Source organism: Phodopus roborovskii, unplaced genomic scaffold (assembly GCF_943737965.1).
Source record: "Phodopus roborovskii unplaced genomic scaffold, PHOROB, whole genome shotgun sequence".
NCBI lineage: Eukaryota > Metazoa > Chordata > Mammalia > Rodentia > Cricetidae > Phodopus > Phodopus roborovskii.
This window is the reverse complement of record NW_026126541.1, coordinates 14,478,221-14,498,442: the sequence shown is the minus strand read 5'-3', so window position 1 is coordinate 14,498,442 and position 20,222 is coordinate 14,478,221. Positions and strand designations below refer to the sequence as shown.

General features: G+C 48.1%; 1 protein-coding gene across 1 annotated transcript in view; it reads right to left on the bottom strand.

Annotated features, from left to right (window-relative positions):
- Positions 1-397: 397 nt before the first annotated feature.
- Positions 398-20,222, bottom strand: part of Armh3 (armadillo like helical domain containing 3) — a 159,143-nt gene continuing 139,318 nt past the window's right edge. The window contains exons 25-26 of the mRNA XM_051199991.1: positions 3,068-3,184; positions 398-1,869 (exon numbers count right to left, since the gene is read on the bottom strand). Of these exons, the coding sequence (XP_051055948.1) occupies positions 1,777-1,869; positions 3,068-3,184 (210 nt within the window). The 3' untranslated portion in view covers positions 398-1,776. The remainder of the gene's footprint in view (positions 1,870-3,067; positions 3,185-20,222) is intronic.

Below are 20,222 nucleotides of genomic sequence, written 5' to 3'. Positions count from 1 at the left end.
TACTCCTTTTCTTTTTCCTCCCCCCCTCCCCTTTCTAATAAAACTTCTTAATCTCTCTGCCTGGCACGGTTGTCCCTCCACCTCAGTCACTGTAGCCTGCCATGGAATCCACCAATGTTCCTCTTGCGCTTTATCCTAACAGCCCTAGACTGGCCCTTGTACCTCTATAGGAAAGGCTGGAAGAAACTCAGAAGGCATCCAAAGGACCTGCCCATTACACTACCCTCTTCAACACCCAGAGGTGAAGGCAGCCACAGTTTCCTGAACTCAGCCGGCCTCCATCTGGTCTGGGAGACTCAGAGGAGGCAAGTCTTAAGGAAAGGTCCCCTTAGCACGCAGGACCAACCCCTGGATGACTTTCAAGAGATGAAGGGGGAAAAAGACGCTAAAGAGACTGTCCCACACAAGTCAATTTTTAATAGCTTTGATTTGCCACCAGCTCTAGATCCAGCTGCTCTGGGGTTTATCACCATGGGAAACACTAAAACCCTCGGGTCAAATTATCCATCTAGTGACCAGTGATCAGACAGCCCAGCCCACAATGGCTTAAGATTCTACATCTATGCACATCGATTTGTTGAGGAATTCTCTAGAACTAGTACACTTCTGCTCAATCAGAACTCTGGCTTCCAGGAAGGGCAAGTTTCCCAAAGAGATGGATACTACGTGGACGGGGCTCCGAAAGCCCCAGACCTCCTCAGCCCCCTCTGGTCCCCCTGTACCACCTGCTCCTGCCATCTGGCCACCTACATAGCTTTAGGTTGGGGACCTTAGAGGAACAGCTATTTCAGGGGCAGCTGTGGGGAAGGGGAAGCCATACAGGTTTCCATGGAGACTATAAAAAAGACGGACTGCACGGACCAACTCCATGAAGGTCAGATGTGCCCAAGCCCAGCGGGAATATGGCCAGACAAGATGGAGGCCCTAGGATGCCGCTCACCTAGCCCACTCCACAAACAGCACCCTAACCCCAGCAGGCCCCCCTCTCAGCAGCAGCCCACAGCAGGAACAGATTCCTCCCTGGGGAAATTCTTAGGCAGGCTGAATGTAAACAACAGCAGGGTGAGGGTGTTCAACAGCTCATCCAGGCTCCCATTGGAGGGGGGGGGGAGGGCTGCTGGAAAGGGAACCAGCAAAGTAGGCACCTTGAGGGCTCCAGAAAACCTGTCAATGTTTATTTCACACACACTCTCTTAAGACAGTTTAAAACAGACTGAAAATGAAAGGCTAAAGTTGTGGGCCTATTGTGCTGATGAGTCAATGGCTGGAAGGCCGGGGAGAGTGGACAGGTGCTCCTGGTGCCAGAACCAAACTCCAGAGAGTAGAGGCCAGCCAGCAGGGCACCAGGTGATTCCAATCTCCATTTCTCTGACCTACTCTAGTCTGGGCAGAAGTACCAAGGACTGCAGCAGGGGCAGGGGCCTCGCTCAGCTCCCGGATGTGGCATCGCAGCCAACAGCAGCCACTGACTGGCCTTCGGAGTGTTGGCTCAGCTGAGGCCTGCCCCACCAGCACCTCAAGAATCAGAAGCCAGAAGGATCATGAGGCAGTACCCAGCAAATGCAGCCCAGAGCCCCACATGCCTTTCCTGCTGCCCGCCCATTTCTCCCTAAATAACCCTGGGCTTGCCCCAGCTCGCTGAAGCATGGCCTTCACCAAGACTCTCGGTGTCTGTGCGTCTCTCCAACCTTGAAGGCAGTCCCCTGTCCCTGTGCTTGCCCTCCAGCCCAGGAGCCTCATGGTAAGGGCAGTCAGTGGCTCTCAGGAGGTGCAGCCTCAGGAGATGGTGGAGAATTCCTTCAGGAGGGCTTCCTGGCTGAGTGTGTGGAAGGCCAGGTTCCTCCGGACGTTGGTACTAATGGATCGAACCTGGGAAGGGTCAGGGAAGGCGGGAGGGCAGAGGCAAGAAAACAGACCATCACAAACGGCAGAGAGCAGCGTCTGAAGCGCGCACTGGGCTAAGTTCACTGTGCTGGCAGGAGAAAGACCTGTGGAGAGGGCTGGGAGATCAACTCCCAACTCTAGACAGCTTTATGAGGAATTTAGCAGCCTCTGCGAGGAGGCTTGTCCACGGAAACGTCTGTATTTTTGTGAGGAACAACCCAGCCAGGAGGGAGAGAATGTGCTGTCTGTCTCAGTCCTCAGAGGCCAGGGAGCTTTTCTTTCCTCTCTTCTTAGCTCTTAGAAACTAAGTGGAGTCATCAGGCAGGAAGTAGTCATCAGGGGAAGGGGCAGCAGGGCCAATGTCAGGCTCCTAAGTGGACCAGACTTTCCCTCCCCTGTGACAGGCTGTGCCAAAGAGCCTCGTGACAGCTCCTGCCTGTATGCCTAGCACTGGCAGACACCCATTCACCTTGTTAAACATACTGTACCCAGTGTCTCTCTTTACACAGCTAACTTGCCACAGAAGAGTCCAGAGGTCACGTCAGGGTCAGAGTTGGGCTATGATGACCTGACTCTAGCACCTTCACCACAGACTTGGTACGTTAAATAAAAGCTTTGCTGATGAAAGCCTGCTGCGAGGGTTTAGAGCCTTTGTGTCAACCGAGCACGCAGCACAGCTACAGGGAGGCAGAGCCTTTCCTGGACAGCTCTGAGTACAGAACAGGCAGGGGAAAACCAAAGGGAGAGGCCAGCTGGGAGCCATGCCTGGGAGGGGCTGGGGACATTGGGTGGTTGAGAAACAGGAGTGGAGACTGGGGAACTAGAGTAGGGGCTCTCGGGCCAAGAGCCGGTTGGAGAGTGAGGAAGGTGTGTCTGCAGAAGGGTCAGTTACTCTCGTGAGTTGTTCTGAGAAGAGGCACCGCATCACTGGCCGACATGCCAGACCTCAGGCCCGGCTGCAGCTGTGCAAGGCTGTCTCTGGCTGCAGACGAGGTGGGTAATGCTGGCTGGCTGGGGAGTATGTGCCTCTTGCTGCCTCATTTCAAAACACTTTAGTAGAGAAGTTGCATACCAAACCCCTGTTTTCTTTAGTTTCTGCACTTGTATCCTAGATAGACAGCAGACCCCAGGATCTGGAAATGAGCCCTCTAGACACACGCGGTGCTGGGGCTGGGACACTCACCAGCTCTTTGAAGAAGGCAGCTTCCTTGTGTTGCTCGGAGTAGCGCTCATACTGGTCCAGGCCATCTTGCAGTTTCAATGTGAGTGTGTCATAGTTGGCTCGCACCACCTCTAGTACCTGAGGAAAGTCAAGAGCCCAGCTGGGTCTCAGTCCCTGGCAAGAATGTTCATATAAAGCAAGGAGGCAGGATGGCGGGAGCAATTCTTCTGTTTATGAGGCCCCTCCCCACCAAACCCTTCTTCCTTTTTGATAGGGTCTCATGTAGCCGAGGCTGAGATTATAGGCATGCACCACCATGCCCACCTTCTGGGATCACTTCTGAATCTCCTGTATTCCCTGCCTTTTCTGATCAGCCCAGCCTGGACACCCAGGCTGTATACCGTGGCTATAATCACCGGGTCGCTGACAGGGCCAGTATCCTTAGCCCCCGAATGAGGCCTCCTCTAGCCAGGTTGTCCCAGGTGCTGGGCAGAGCTTTCTGCCAAAGTCTCCCTTTCTGGAAACCATATTTCTTCAGTCCTGGGATGTTCCCAGTACCATCTGCCGTTGTTTTCATCTCAGTGCCAACCCAGCCTTCATCTCCATCTCTTGGAGCAAACTTGTGGGCATTCAAGCAAGCATTGAAGTACAGTGAACACTTTCAAGAATGAGCCACCACTATTCTGATGGGGCATCTCAACAATGCTTCTATGATTTTTTAAAAAATGTATTTAACTTTATTTTATGTGCATAAACTGGAACTGGTGTTATAGTTATGAGCTGCCATGTGGGTGCTGGGAATTGAACCCGGGTCCTCTAGAAGAGCAGTCAGTGTTCTTAAAAGCTGAGCTGTCTCTCTAGCCCCCAACTTTTTTTTTTTTTTTTTTTTTTTTTTTTTTTTTGAGACAGGATCTTGTTATATAGTTTAGGCCAGCTATATAGCTCAGTTTGGTCTAACTCTTCATCTCCTTATGCTACTTTCTGAAGTGTCAGCCACCACACCTGACCTGACTCCTTATAGTTGAGGATTCAAAATTCAACTGACCTTGGGAATCTTGGATATTTGCAGTTAATAGTAAAAGCACTGCCAGTCAAGCTTGGTGTGACTTCAATGTCTAAGACCCTGACTCAAACAAAGGCAAGGTAGGGCAGTGGGGGGGGGGGGAGGCACTATACCAAGCTAGCTGAAGTGGACAGGGCAGGAAAGAAGGGTCAGGGGAGGGCAGTGGCTGCTCACTCTGCTAACCTCTGTGTGCAGGCATCTGATTCGCAGGAAGGCCGTGACAGCAAGGAAACCCTTGTTCATCAGTGAACCTGGAGGTAAGTGTGAGGGACTTGGTCCTGACAGAAGGCAGGAGGCAAAGGGAGCCAATCACACACACACACCGTGGGGCCGAGGCTGGGCTCCTGAGGGGCAGAAGGCTGCCTGTGGACTGTTTTCCTTTCCAGACCAAATGCATGTGGGGCAGACTTTACTAGGGAGCAAGTGCCCCTGCCTGCCCACGTCCCCGAGGTGACGGAAGAGCTGAGCGAGCTGAGCGGGGCTGCGCTCTGATGGGAAGGCTCTCCCAGCGTGGGTTTCAAGGGGACTGCTACCCAGCAAGGGCAGGCCACCCAGTCCTCTTGTGCTTGTGGGCAGCATTCATAGCCGGGACAGCTACAGCCAAGGTCTTGGTTCAAGACCAAAAAAAAAAAAAAAAAAAAAAAAGGGGGGGGCAAAATTCCTTCAAGATGGTGCCAGTCCCTAGGAGACAGGCAAAACAGTAATATATGTTTTTTGTTTTTTCTTTTCTCTCTATTTTTTTTTCTTTTTCTTCTTTTGGTTTTTTTGAGACAGGGTTTCTCTGTATTGCTTTGGAGGCTGTCCTAGAACTAGCTCTGTAGAGCAGGCTGGCCTCAAACTCACAGAGCTCCTCCTGCCTCTGCCTCCCGAGTGAAGGGTTTAAAGGCGTGTGCCCCCAACGCTCAATGTATGCTTTCTTAAGTCCTAACCCTGGGCAGTCCCAGCAGTGCCTAGAATGTAACATCTTGGGTTGAGTCTTCCCTGAGGGGAGTCAGGTACCAAATGACAAAATCACACTCAAGCCAGTTGCTAAAGAAAGCTGAGCACAGGAAGAGAAGGCTGTATCTCCAACTGCACCCGGAGCCTCAGTCTAGGAGCTTTCTGGGTCACTGTCTATTGTTGCCAGGTCAGAGCAGGGCACGAAGCCTGTCACTTCATGTAGGTTCTGCTGTCTCCTGCTCACTTCTAACGGAAGAAGACATTCTCAGGTCTGGGCCGAGCACACTCCCTTGCTGTATGCGAACACTTCTAGTGTACCTCTTATTTGAGCCTCACTCCTGGCCTGGGTCACAGCTAAGGTAGCACTTGGACAGACAGCAATCTCCCAATGCACATGCAACCTATGCATCTGGCTTCCTGCCAACCCCAGTGGCCTCTCCTAGGCCGAGACCCTTCTCTGTAGCTCATGTCTTGGCTTGCAATACCCTGCCTCAGACACCTGAGTAGCTGGGATTACAAGCCTGTGTCACCAGGCTGAGCTCAGACTCCCTTTCAAACTATTCCAGGTGAGTGTAAAGGCACACACTTTCAATTCTAGCACTGGGGAGGCAGAGACAGACACAGCTCTGTGAATTTGAGGTCACTGTGTTTGGGCAGTGAGTTCTGTGCCAGTTAGGGCTACAGAGTGAGACTCTGGCTCAAAACCACCACCACCACCACCACCACCACCACCACCAGCAGCAGCAGCATAGAAACAGCCTCTTCTCTAAACACAGACCCGCCCTGTTTTCATCTGCTGCCGAGGCTGTAGCTTCCTAGATCCATACCTACAAGTTAGTCCATGGTAGCCTCAGAGTAGGGAAACTACTGTTTTCTAAGGAACCCTCACAAACCACTATGACCCCACGTAGCCAGGACACTGGATCCTGGAAATGCTCTGAGTAAACCCCCCCTTCCCCCAGACAGGGTTTCTTGTAGATTTAGAGCCTGTCCTGGAACTCACTCTGTAGACCAGGCTGGCCTTGAACTCACAGAGATCCACCTGCCTCTGCCTCCTGAGTGCTGGGATTAAAGGTGTGCCTCACCAACACCTGGCTGAAAGGGTTAATAATAATTGTAGCACTCTTGTTACAGAAATACAGATAAACTTGACAACTATTGTGCATGTGTGAGTGTATGTGGTATGTACACAGGTGTGTGTAGGGGAGAATGCATGCTCGTGTGTGTGTGTGTGTGTGTGTGTGTGTGTGTGTGTAGAGGATGATGTCAGGCACTCCACTCTGTCACATTACCCTTTATTTCCTTGACTGGGATCTCTGAAACTGGAGCTGGGCTGGTGGCTAGTGTCACAGTGAGCCTCCTGTGTCTGCCCCTCACAGCACTGAGGTTACACGAGTACATATAGCCTTGCCCGGTTTTGTAAGTGTTTGTATAGAATTTAAACTCTTCCTTGTGCTTGCAGGGCAAGCCCGCTTTACCAACCCCTGACATCTGACATCTTTGAGCCTCAACCCCGTGTCTATGGAATGTAGCTTGCATCTTCCATCCTAAAATGACCCAGCAATGAAGGTTCTGAGCACCTTAAAGTTACTGCAGGTCATGGAAACTGTCATCTCAGATGGCAGCACAGCTACGGTGAGAGCCCTGGGTCTCAAGAGCAACTGCTTTCACAGGCCAGGAAGCACCTATTTTAAAGTTTCCCAAAGGCACTATAGGCCTAAGTGATTCTCTACCACAAAGGAAGGTTTAGATTCCAGGGGAAGCTGAGACAGACAAGTGGCCTCAGTTTCGGAGCCCTCATGGCTGACTTGCTTTAAAACAATGCCCCAAAAAGCCAAGAGAAAGCCAACTGGACAGGGAGGATCAAGGGGACCTAAACACCTGCTACTCAGGTGTCTGGAGACAATGGCATGAGGAAACAGCAAAGTTATTAATGACATGGACTTCAAGGTCACCGGTCTGAATTTTGGTTCCACATTAAGTACTGATTAACTATATAAAGTTATTATGGGTTTCTGGTCTCTTAGCCTTGGTTTTCATATCTGTGAAGGGGCATAACGCTATCTGCCTCATCAGGCTGATGTGGAGATGGCACACAGTAAAAGGCTACCTGAAGAAGAAGTTTTGGGACGTTTTTTGCTGTCCCTAGGTAACTAAGCTAGGAATAAGGCCTCCCTCATCCTCACTCAGCTGAAGGCGGTTCTGCTGCTGAGGACATGGTAAACGCAGCCTCCTTGAGTAGAGCTGACAGGACACCAGCCAGACGTCAGAATGCCTAGAACCCTCTGCCAACATTGTTATGTGAAAGAAAAATTGAGCAGATAGGCCCACAAAAGCCTGGCTTTGCACAGGGTAGGTTGTGTTTTTTGTGTTTTCACTTTGTTTTTTAAGACAGGTTTTGATTTGTAGCCCTGGCTGTCCTGTGTTTTCACTTTTTAAAGCAGGCCCTTTGAAACAGGAAATTATTCTAGCCTGAAGATCACAAAAGACATGAATCACTGAGTTAACGGAAGTTTCTTTGATGCATGATGCCCTTTCAGTCTATTTTTAAAAATTTTTTTTTTTCCAAGACAGCTTTGGCTGTCCTAGAACAAGCTCTATAGACCAGGCTGGCCTCGAATTTAGAGATCCACCTGCCTCTGCCTCCCGAGTGCTGGGATTACAGGTGTGCACCACCACTGCCTGGCAAGTCTTTTTTTTTTTTTTTTTTTTTTTTTTTTTTTTGTATTTGATTATATTGGCTTTTTGCCCGTATGCTTGTCTGTGTGAGGGTGTCAGATCTGGAACTGCAGTTACAGATAGTTGTGAGCTGCCATGTGGGTGCTGGGAATTGAAACCAGGACTTCTAGAAGAGCGGCCAGTGCTCTTAACTGCTGAGCCATCTCTCCAGCCCCTGCCTTTGAGTCTTAATGTTATCAGGCTCCTCTGATCTTTGGGGCTTGTTGGTTTCTACCTGTAGCAAGTACAGATCCTCAAGCCTAGCCAGATGGTGGTGGTGCACACCTTTCATTCCAGCACTTGGGAGGCAGAGCAGGTGGAACTCATTGAATTCAAGGCGCAGGGTGCTCAGAAACAGAGAAGTTGATAGGGAACTAGAGAGCGTGTGTGTGTGTGTGTGTGTGTGTCTTTTAGAGGATAACCTGTCTCTTTCCCACCAGTGTCAGATGTAGTCCATGCCGGGGCTGGAGTACAAATGTATATTCCTCCAGTCGTTCACTCACTAGTTAAGACTTTCCCACATTTTTATCACAAAGGAGGCTGAAAAATCAGGCTCTGAAAACTGCCGCAGAAGCATCGCCAGGCATCTGCATGAGCAGGTGCTGTGTGTTATTTATGCTGATGATGGGGAAATATAAAGTCTGATTGGAAAATCATGTTCCCTCACAATGGCTCAAGATCTGGGACACAGCTACCTAGTGCCACAGACTTGCTTGGCCATTCAGGTTATTGCATGTTGCCCTGGAAAGGCCAGCTGCTCTGGTTTCTTGGTCCTAGCATACAGTAGGCCTTCAGTGACGATCAGTGGCAAATGGACTACTGGAGAGGAGGAAAGCCCAAGTGGGTCCAGGCAGATTTTATGGTCAGTGCAGCCTGAGCTCTTCCCTTCCTCTGGTGAAAGTAGCACCAGCTAAACTCACACAGCAAGGAGGAAGCCTTTTTCCTTCTGGCATAATCTCTCCTAGAACCAGGAGAACTACCTGCCTAATGGTTTCTTAGCTCCTTCCTCTGAATCTGTTACAGGATTGAAATGCTTGCCAACTCTGTCTAAAGAGAAACACAGTCTCATCTCCATCCCTGCCCCTTAGAAGCGCCTCATGGTTATGTCTCCCAGTGAGGAAGATTCCTTTCTCCAGATGCTGCACACGCTCACACTTGCCATTTCATAAACTTAAGAATGGACCCTCAGCGTCGTTCTCACAGTTAAGTGGTAGCCAGGGGTTGGGCAGTTTGTCAGGCAGATTGTGATAAGAGAAAGCAAATGTCAATTCTTTCCCCAGAATTCACATTTACAGTTCCAAATTCAGGGCAGGTTGAGGTTGTGAACCCTGAAAAGATGTGTGTGAGTGAGACTCTGCTGCTGGCTCTTGCTGCTCATGAGTAGCACTGAAAACAAGTTTCAATCAACAGCGAGTGTCTGAGAAGGTTGAGCTGCCTTTGAGAACATGACGTAAAGGGCCACAGAGGCGGCTCAGTGGGTAAAGGTGTCTGCCACCAAGCCTGAAGAGAGGAGCTCAAGCCCACCACTCCTGAACGCTGTCCTCTGACCACCACACGTGCACTGTGGCACACCCATGCCAGCTTGCTTGTTCCCTTTGTTGTTTTCGAGACATTCCTGGCTTGGAGCTTACTATGTAGACCATGAGGGCCTGAGACTCACAGAATCTGCTTGGCTGCTGGAGTCAAAGGCATACACGACCATACTGGTCCAGGTTTCTTATCAAGTGGGGTAACAATGCTTTTATCAGCACTGTATTGACACACCAGTGCTCAATGACCAGAGATGTTCCTACTAGCACTTCCTTTTACCCGCTTGACCCTATGGCTGTTTTTCAGGACCTGAAGTTCCTTTCCACCCACTTCATACAGACACCCCCACCCCCCCACCCCACCCCCCTCACCCCCCCACCCCACCCCCCTCACCCCCCACCCCACCCCAGCCTCTGGAAGACACCTGGTATTTCACAGGTTTCCCAAGGAGAGATTTTCTGGCAGGCTCTCTCTTGGGACAACAAACACATGACCGCTACCATTAATTTCCTCACTGGAAATTGCCATTAGTGGATGGGATGCTTCACACTCACACAGTGTGGATTCCTTACACTGCCTAATAGAGTCCAAGGAACAGTAAACACTCAACAAGCTTGCAGAATTAATTTAGTAACACAGACTTAACTAAAAAGGAAAGGAATCTCTCATTAGGGTCACATGATAAGATTAGAACTGGCTCTGACAACCTAACACTCAGCACTGTTCTAGTACTGATAGGTGTCTAAAGCCCTCAGAGCCAAGTCCGATCACACGAAGACACAAGGAAAGTGGGAAATCAAACACTTGTGCAGCTAAGCAGGGTCAGCTGTGGGACAACTCATGGCCGTGGGGGTGGGATGCTGCTGCACCATTACTTGAGATGGTTTTGAGTAGCTTCGAACTCCCTATGAGGCTGTCTTTAACCAAGGGCTGAAATTACAGGCATGTAAGGCTATGCCTGGCCGCACACCTTTGAAGGCAGGAGAAATGGCGTGTAGAGGTCAGAAGGTAACTTGTATGAGTCCCTTCTCCTCCACCATGTGAACCCTAGGGACCAAACTCGGGTCGTTAGCCTCGGCGGCAACTGTCTTTACCTGCTGACACAGAGAGTCAAGTTCTCTTTTTGGTCACCATCTCTTCTACTTTATAGTGGTTGATAGTTAATTCAGGGTGCAACACCCTAGCATGGTGGGGAGGCCATTCACCTGGACAAGTGTGACCTGAAGTGACAGCTGAAGCTCCCTCCCATCAGGGACAATCTGAAGGGCAGATTTTCATATGCAGAGAATGAGAAAAAGATGGAAAGAATAGGCGAGACTGTCCCTTTATCCCACATAGACACAAACTATATATTACATTTCTCATAAGTCAGGCTGAGCCCATTCTGCAGTGTCCTACTGAGGTGTATGCTAGTTAGTGACAGTTTTCACAGCATAAATTCCACTCTTGTGTGGTGTACTCATTAGATATAACTTTGCCAACAAGCCAAGCAGACATGGTGATCTTTGAGCAGCCAGGTTCAAATACTTGCGGAGCTATTTTTAGCATTTGTTTACATAGAACTACTAAAGATTTGCACCTCAAGAACAAGAACAAACAAGGAGATTCATGGATTCCAGGTCTAACTAGAACGCAGAGGAGACTCTTAACCAGGTCTCTCTAGCCCCATCTTCTGAAGTGTGTATGTTTTAAGAGACACTTTCAGTGCTACGATTAAAGGCATGTGCAACCACACTTGGCTCCCAGCTCTAAACTTTGTGCTTTTCTTTAATTACTTTATTATTTTGTGTGTATGAGTGTTTGGCCTAAATGTATGTAGTGTGTGTGTTTAGTATTTCTGGAGACCAGAAGAAGGCACTGAATCTCTTAGGATTAGAATTACTGACAGCTGAGAGCCACCAAGTAGGTAATGGGAACAGAACTTGGTTCTCTGCAAGAGCAGCCAGTGCTCTTAACCACTGAGCCACCTCTCCAGCCCCTATGTTTTTATTTTAACTTATTTACTTTTACCTTATGTGCACTGGTGTCTTGCCATGGGTGTTAGGTCCCCTGGAACTGGAGTTACAGACAGTAATGAGCTGCCATGTGGGTGCTGGAATTGAACTTGGTCCTCTGGGAAAGAAGTCAGTGCTCTTAACAACTGAGCCACTGCTCCAGCCCTGCCTCTTTTAATTACATTGTGTGTGTGTGTGTGTGTGTGTGTGTGTGTGTGTGTCCCCGTCCGTCCGTCTCTGTCTGGACATGAATGTGGAAAGACAGAACTGGCTCCTGCAAGTTTTCTCTGACCTCCATACACAACATCCCTCCCCACTTACCATAAAAGAACATATGTAATTTTTAAAAAAGCATAGAAGAAAATGAAAATTGAAAACTTTTACAACTAGGAATAGGTAAACATTTATACAGGATGCCCTTCTGCTTGTTACATAGATCTGCCTGACTCTGCCCCCCAAATGTTGGGTTTAAAGGCATGCGCCACCAACACCTGGTTGTTTTTGTTTAACTTTTGGAGATCCTTTTGCCACAGCCTCCTAAGAGCTGCAATTACAGATAGAGTCACTATGCTTAGAAGAAATGTTCTGTACCTTGATTGCCATGGCTGGTTACCCATTTCCTTGTATGCTAATTATATTTCAATAAAGTTGAATAAAAATAAAGCTCAGCAAACCACCATGACTAGTATTAAAAAGTATGGTGGAAGCTTGTCTTCTGTGGTGTCATCATTCCACTGCAGGTTGGGACAAGAATGCTTGGGATTGGCACATTGTACAAGTTCTCGAAGTTTCAGCAGTGAGAGGACCCCTCTCCTTATGCTCATCCTCTATCCCTGCACCACCCACCATCTTCCCTGATGAATCGGGACTCTAGTCAGATAAAGGATCACTTTATCTGGATAAAGGAGCACTTGCCTGGACCTGACACACACAATCACTGCTCAAGTTCAGTAACAAATGCTCCTGCCTTTTAATATTGTCAGTGTCTTTTCCATAAAACTGAAGCGCTGGTGGAAGGTACCGGATGACCATGGCTCTTCAAGAGAAAACCTACTCTGAGTAGTTTTCAGTCAATCATAAGAAAAGGGAGGTTTATTCACCCTTCTTAGGCTTATACAGGGTCAGGAGGAGCTGAAGTCATGATCCCAAACACAGCTACTAAAAGGTCTATAGCACTACATACCCTGAGGCAAAGGTCTAACACCAATGTAGTGGTCTGAAGCCAGGCACACCAACCTCCGGGCAGGAAGGTCAGGAGTTCAAAGCCAGCTTTGACTATATAGCAAACTCCAGGGCCATGAGACACTGCCTCAAAGGAAGGGAGGGAGGGTGCAGAAGGACCACAAGCCAGTGCTGCCTACCTATTGAAGTCTCCTCTCAAGAGAACCCCACAGCGGGACTGCATACACACGGACGCAGCTGTGGAGTCTTTGTAGCGCCTAGATTGGTACAGCAAGTACTCCTGTATTGTTTGCACAGAAGCAACCGGGAAGAGTCAGCCTAGGCAGGCATACACTTCCTGTCTTGTGCCAAAGAGGCTCTTAAGCAGGGCATTCTCAGGTCCTGGCAGTTTTTCAGAGTACCTTAGCTTAAAATGTCTGAATAAAAAGAAAGGAATAGGGGGGCATAACCCCTTCCACACAAAAAACCAAACTCATAGCCAAGAGCCAAACAAATGGCAACCACAGGTACTTGCTGAGTATCTGTCCCTCCCCTGGATACTGAAAGGGACTCTATCTAAGATAACTTGATTTTCTCCTAGGGAACTATCACTTAACGTGACTTGTTTGGAAAAAGTGATCCAAAGGGTGGTTTGGCCGTGTGGTTTTCAGAGAAATGGTCTGTTTAAAAGGTAGCCACTTTCTGCCTGCGGCCCCCGCCCCATGCAATACGCACAAGCTGGCGTTGTGCTTCCCTCTTACCCGCTATTCTCATCTCCTACACCAGCAGCAGAGCCAATTTTAAAACCAATTTACGCTGCCCAGCTCTCACAGTTGGTCCTGCCTCTCAAGGCTTCTTCCGAAGGGCTTTCTACCGCCTAGAGACTTATTGATTTGGCGGCTGCGCTGCCCTTCAGCAGGTAGACCAGATAATGACCTCCCAGTGGGTGATCAGCAAGAGGCCATCACTTGGTGAGAGCACTGGCGGCAGTGGCCTTCCTTGATTTCCCCGGGCAGCCACCCCGCTGCCCTGAGTCACAGACAGCACTGTGATGCACAGGTCCCACACACAGCCCTCACCCTGTACACGCAAGGCCTCCATCTAATCACGGTCAGAGGTGCTGAGGTAATGGGAAACAGGTCACACAGTATTTCATCAGGCCTGCTTACACTCTGTCCTGATACAGCCGAAAGGAAGGCGAGTCTGCCCTCCCCACCTGAAGGCTCTTTCCCTGGCATCTCAGAGAGTTAAACCCTGAGCTGAAGAAATCACCGTCTCCTGACAGATACAGCGGTGCACACCCATAATCCCAGCTCTTGGGAGGCAGAAGCAAGAGGACTAAGAAGGAGTTCAAAGCCAGTTTTCTCGGGTCCTAACTCACTAGCCTCTGCCTCCTTCCAGGGCCTGGAGACTTCCTACCCTACACTCAAGAATCCCATCTGTGAGCTATAACCAGTTTCCCCTTTAGCTGAGTGGGGTATTTTCCAGATTGCAATTATCAAGTGATTATGTCTGTTATAAAAAAAAAATCAAAATACTATTATGGGTCCTAAAACTATTTCAAGGTGGAGAGACAGCTCAGCATTTAGAGAACTTGGTTATTCTTGCAGAGGACCTAGGTTTAGTTCCCAGCACCCGAATGGTGGCTCAAATCACCATAACTCCAGCTCCAAGGGATCTGTCATTCCCTTCGGGCCTCCTTGGGCACTATGTGTAAACGTGGTGCACAGACACACTCACACACATAAAATAATGACAAAAATATTTCAAGTCAAACTTATCAATGACACAACTTTGCATAAGGATGTGTCCAGCCTCTGCTACTACCACAGCAGCAAACCAAGCTCTTCACACACCTTGGGAAAGTTCTAAAGAACTTCCTAGAAGAGGCGCTAGTGGACAGAAAAGAGGGAAGTGCCCCTGCACACCCCTGCCTGGTAACTGGGGCAACTGAAGGGGAGGACCTTTCTCAGTCCAAAGGAGGGACGCAGGGTTGCTCCGCCCTGTCTGCCTGTCACCCTTCAAGCACTGCCCCTTCCTCGCACTGACTGACATGTGGCTTCACAGTGCCAAGCCTGAAAAGACCAGACATTCATGTGGCGGCCATTTCAAAAGTCTACCTCAATGAAGAAACCTCTGACAGTGGCAGACAACAATAATCTGTGCTCTTCTCCACAGTGAGTGACCTCTGCTTTTCGCCCAGTTTGGCTATATGACACAACTAAAGACTTTTGAATAAAAAAGCTGTTAAGCTGGGTGGTGGTGGTATTTGCCTTTAATCCCAGCACTCGGGAGGCAAAGGCAGGTGAATCTCTGAGTTCAAGGACAGCCTGCTCTATAGGCAGGGATACACAGAGAAACCCTATCTCAAAAAAAGAAAAAAAAGAAAAAGAAAAAAGAAAAAAAAAGCAGTTAAGAGGCTGGATGGAGATACAGTTTAGCTGGTAGAATGCTTGCCTGGATTAGGTCCCTGGTACCACACACATGGGTATGGTAGGTAGCACATGCTTTGTAATCAGAGCACTCAACAAGGTAGAAACAGAAAGATCAGGTCAAGGTCATCCTTAGGCACAAAGTGAATTCAAGGGAGGATTACACACACACACACACACACACACACACACACACATGCACATGTTTTGATATATTATCTACTATTTAAATAAAAACTTTCACATCCCTTTGGTATGTAGAAAAAGCCTTCCTGAGATACCTGGTTGGAATAAAGGGGCTTATTTCACGTATGAAGTCTACACATTTATTTCTGGCAAGCAAACCCTCCTTGCATTCTCGACTAAATACCTTCCCTCTCTAAGACTTTTGGCTACCTCCCATGAACAGGCTGTTACCGTTACTCTCCCTGCTTCTTGCTCATTCTCCATAGCCCAGGCTCACCAGTCCCTCAACTCTAACAGACTCAAGTTGTCATACGTCCCCTAGCCTGACAAAATAGAGAGGCTTAGACTGTGGAGTCAGGCTGACCTGGGTGCAATTATAGCTCTGAACAAATCAGTTTCTCTAGTGTTCTCACCTATAAAATAATAACTATGCCTATCCCAAATATATGAAGAAGGATTTAAGTAAATAACCCATACAAAAGTGCCCCCCTCAATAATTATAGTGTCTTCCTGTCCTTTTGTACATTTGTATCTGTTTTAAATCCAAGATACTTTCTCCCCTAAGCAGGGTCTCTCCCTGGTCCAACTAAGAGCCTCGCACCGGCAGCTCACGGCCGGGCAGCTGACTCTCCTGTACGGAGCATGCGGGAGCTGCCCTTCCTCTGACTTGGTGTCTTTCCTGCTTTAGGGAACAAATCCAGTGAGCAAACAGCCCCGCTGAAGTGTTTTTGTGCTCAAGAGGTCACTGAAATGCCAGCACACAGATACAGGAACCGGAAGGTAGGGCCAAACAGCTAAGGCTTTGTCACATGTCCCCTCAATCAGAGTTCCCACAGCAACCATCACTTGGCTACAGAGAGGATGGCAGCGCAGGGCTACAGGCTACCAGCTGTGGTAGAAAGGCGCAAAGTCAAGTACAGGACGCTGAGTTACGGCCATTGCGGGAGTCTAAATCTCAACTCTTGAACTTGTGTCCTTCTGCCGAGGCTGCCTTGTATAATGGTTAGGCCCCAGTCCTAGGAAGAGAAAACAGTACAGGGGCCTCAATCACCCTGCTTAAAATTCAGAAGTGTCCCAAGACATTCCTTTGTTTGTTTGTTTGTTTTCTTTTCATTTTTGAGGGGAGGAGGGTGGGCTGATGACGTCTCTCTGTGTGTAGCCCTGGCTGCCCTGGGTCTCCCTGCGTAGACCAGGTTGGTCCTGAACGCATCCTTCTACCTTTACCTCCCAGCACTGAGATCAAAGGCATGCTCAACCATGCCCGGCTAGGGAGAGTTTTTACAGGGGTGGTTCCTGTGAGGAAAGAAAACCATATGAACTTCCGGCTCAGAAACTCCTGAAAGCATCACAGCCCTTTCCCTCAACAGTGTGCTGAGGCTGGTGTCACAGGCCTGGTCTGAGGAAGCTGGACTATAGCAACAGCTGGCTCCATACTGTACTGCAAACACCACACATCAGGCTTCTCCACTACTCACACCCTCAAGGCTCTCACACTCACATGCTGGGGGCAGCAACTCTGAAGACGAGTCTCAGGCTTCGCTTTCCTCAGAGGTCTTAGAGTTTTCTGAGAAAGTTTTCTCAAGCAAATGATTCTACCAGAGATGCTAAAGACACCGAGCCCTCAAAGTGGGGCTCCCTCTTATTAGTGTCTCATTTTCACTAGAAATAAACTAAGCTGGGCCTGGTGAATCAAACCTCCAATTCTAACATCTGGAGGCTGAGGCAGAAGTATGGTCTGGGGGCCAGAATGGGCTACTTTGTGAGTTCCAGGTTTACCTGAGCAAGATATCTCAAAAAATAAAAACAAAAACAAAAGGAAGGAAGGAAGGAAGGAAGGAAGGAAGGAAGGAAGGAAGGAATAAAAGGCTAGGTATCATTTGGATTTCTAAATACCTACTAGTCCTTTCTACTTTTTAAGATTTATTTTTATTTATATGTGTGTCTGTATCTACAGGTATGTAATATGTGTATATCATGTGCTTGCTGGTGTCTGTGGAGGCAAGAAAGGGTGTGGCTACCTGAAGCCTGAGTTACAGGTGGCTGTGAGCTGCCCAATATGAGCTCTGAGAACCAAACCCTGGTCTTGCACAAGAGAAGCAAGTGCCCCTCACTGCTGAGCCGGCCCTCACCCTGCCACGCTCACTATGATGGCTCTTAGGCACAGGAGAAAGCAAATGGGTTTAGAAAGTTTTCTGAAGTAATACTTAGCAGCTTTCAACAATATCCTTTCTGTAATAATAACTACTTCAAAAAAGAAAAATGTCTATGGGCTGTCAAGTTGGTTCAGCATCTGCCACCAAGCCTGAATCTCATCCCCAAGGCCCACATAGTGCAAGAAAAAACTAATACATAACACACACAGAGTACATGTAAAAAGTGTTCTATACAACTTTATACAGGCTTTCTCTGGATCCAAAATCCAAAGCTCTAGAGAGAGCAGAAACTAAAAAAGAAATGATAGGAATTAAAACCACTATGGTGGTAGTGGCATACACATTTAACACCAGCACTCGGGAAGCAGAGGCAGGTGGATCTCTGTGAGTTTGAGGCCAGCCTGGTCTACAGAGTGACTTACAGGACAGGCTCCAAAGCTACAGAGAAACCGTATCTTGAAAAAAAAAAAAAGTGGTTAAGAGTGTTAGCAGCTCTTCCAGAGGAGCTGGGGTCAATTCCCAGCACCCACAGGGCAGCTCACCCCTGTCTGTAACTCCAGTTCCAGGGCATGTGACACCCTCACACAGACACACATGCAAGGAAAACATCAATGCACATAAAAATAAATCGTAAAGAAAACCTCAGCAAAGACTGCTAACACAGCTGGCTCATGCCTCTAATCCCAGAATCTGGGAAGCAGAGACAGGAATATCACAAACTCTAGGTTATTTTAAGTTACGAGATAGTTAGTTCGGGGCTAACCTGGACTGTATAAAACCTTGACTCAAAAAAGCATGGCAGGAATGTTGTGCACAGGCATATATGCAGGCAAAACACTAAGACTAAAAGAAATCTAAAAAGACAAACTGATTGTGATTATACCATAATAACAAAAACAGTAACGATTACTAATGTGGAAAAGTAAACGATCTGACTGCATCATCTATGTTCCTGTGACACTGCGGGTCCCAGCAGAATGCCTTTCTCCATAAACATTCTTTCTGGAGGTGTACTCGGAAATTAAACCAGGAGACTCTGGTATGCTAGGTAAAGAGCTAGAATACTGGATTCAGAGCTAGATACCAACCCTTAAGGTTGTCTCAGAAAAATCCATGACTTCATACCAGAGAAATTTTTAGCAAGCTCCTAGGCCACTGGGGTGAAAGTAAGGCTTGAAGATAGGTTTGTCTGCCCTTAGAAACGGAAGGCAGAATGCTGGTTGCCAAGGCAGCAGGAAAGGGACAGGGAGCTGTTGAGAGGACAGGGCTTCAGCTCTGCAGGATGGAAACGCCTTAGAGATCTGTGGCACAGCAATGTGCATACTGCTAAGCAAACTGTTTCATACAGCAAGGAATGGTTAGGGTGGCAAATCAGTTAAACTACAATTTCAAAAAGTGAAGGTTGCCTGTTAGGCCTTACGACAGGCTTGGCAATGAGTGAGAAGTACGGAGGTGCACAGCTGTAATCCAGCATTCGGGAGGCAGAGGCAGTGGATTCCTGAAAAGTAAGCTAGCCAGGTTACATGGAGAAACTGCTTTTTAAAAAAAGCGAGGAGGGGCAGAGAGGAGGCAAGTAACTAAAGGCTGATTTACATTCTAAGTCATGTAACTTCAGATGGATTTTTTTTTTGTTTGTTTGTTTTTGTTTTTTTGGGATAGGGTCTCACTACATAGCTCTGACTGTCCTAGAACTCTATGTAGACCAGGCTGGCCTCAAACTCACAGAGATCTGCCTGCCTCTGCCTTCTGAGTACTGAGATTAGAGGTGTGTGCCACTGCATTTCCTCAACCTTCAGACATGGCTTTAAGAACTCTGGAATTCTCCATTCCTCCTGACTTGTACAGGTTCTAGTTGTGAGTATATTTTACAATTTATGCCTCTGATTTTATCTAACTCCTATCTTTCCTCCCTATCTATTCTGACCACTATGACTGCAGAGACCCTGGCTTTAATAGGACTTCTCATGTTTAAACCATCAATTGCAGTCTCTTTAAAATTATCTTGTTGTGTGTATGGATATTTGTCTGTATATGTGCCTGTGTACCACATGCATGCCTGGTACCCACACAGGTCACAAAGGGGCACTAGGTCCCCTAGAACTGGAATTATAGGTGGTTGTGAGCTACCATGTGGGTACTGAACCTGGATCCCCGGGGAAGAGCAGCCAGTACTGGTTAACTGCTGAGCCATCTCTCCAGCCCTTAAGGATTTCTCTTAAACATCAAGTAATATCTGTTGACACGGGCCTGTATTCCCAGGCATGCAGGAGGCTGCAGCTTGCCTGGGTAAGAGGGTAAGTTAAAGAACAGTATAAGCAGCTGGGGCAGTGATGGCATACACCTTTAATCCCAGCACTTGGGAGGCAGAGGCAGGCAGATTTCTGTGAGTTCTTCAGGCCAGCTTAGTCTACAGAGTGAGTTCTAGGACAGCCAGGGCAGTTAAACAGAGAAACCCTGCCTCAAAAAACTACACCAAAACAAAACCAAGTCCCCCCCAAAACAGTAAAACAAAAACAAAAACAAACAAAACCTCCCAAACCTAACCAACCAAAGTAGCAAGGGGTCTGGGGAATGTAGCTCAGTAGCAGGGTACTTGCTTGATCAAGTGTGTGAAGCCTGGGTACAGGAGGAGGAGCTTCTATTGTATGTCTTCAGCCCACATTAATTTAGTACAGATAAAATGTTCACTAAGATTTTTTCAATAAATCATAGGTTATATGACAACTGTCCTATGGAAATGAAGAACAGGGTCAGGGCACTGGTGAAGGAGGGGCTGGAGACTAAAACTCAGGATGACTTAGAAGGATGACTTTTCTGTGGTCCTTTTATAAGGACAGAGTTCTAGCAATGAACACCAAGGAAAGGAGCTGTGAGTCAGGAGCCCTCATGCTGACATGCACGCTGCCAGACTCTGTAGTCTAGGCCGGCCTCAAACAACCATCCATCCTCCTGCAGGCCAGCTGTAGACATGAGCAACAGTGACAGCGGCTTAGATTTATC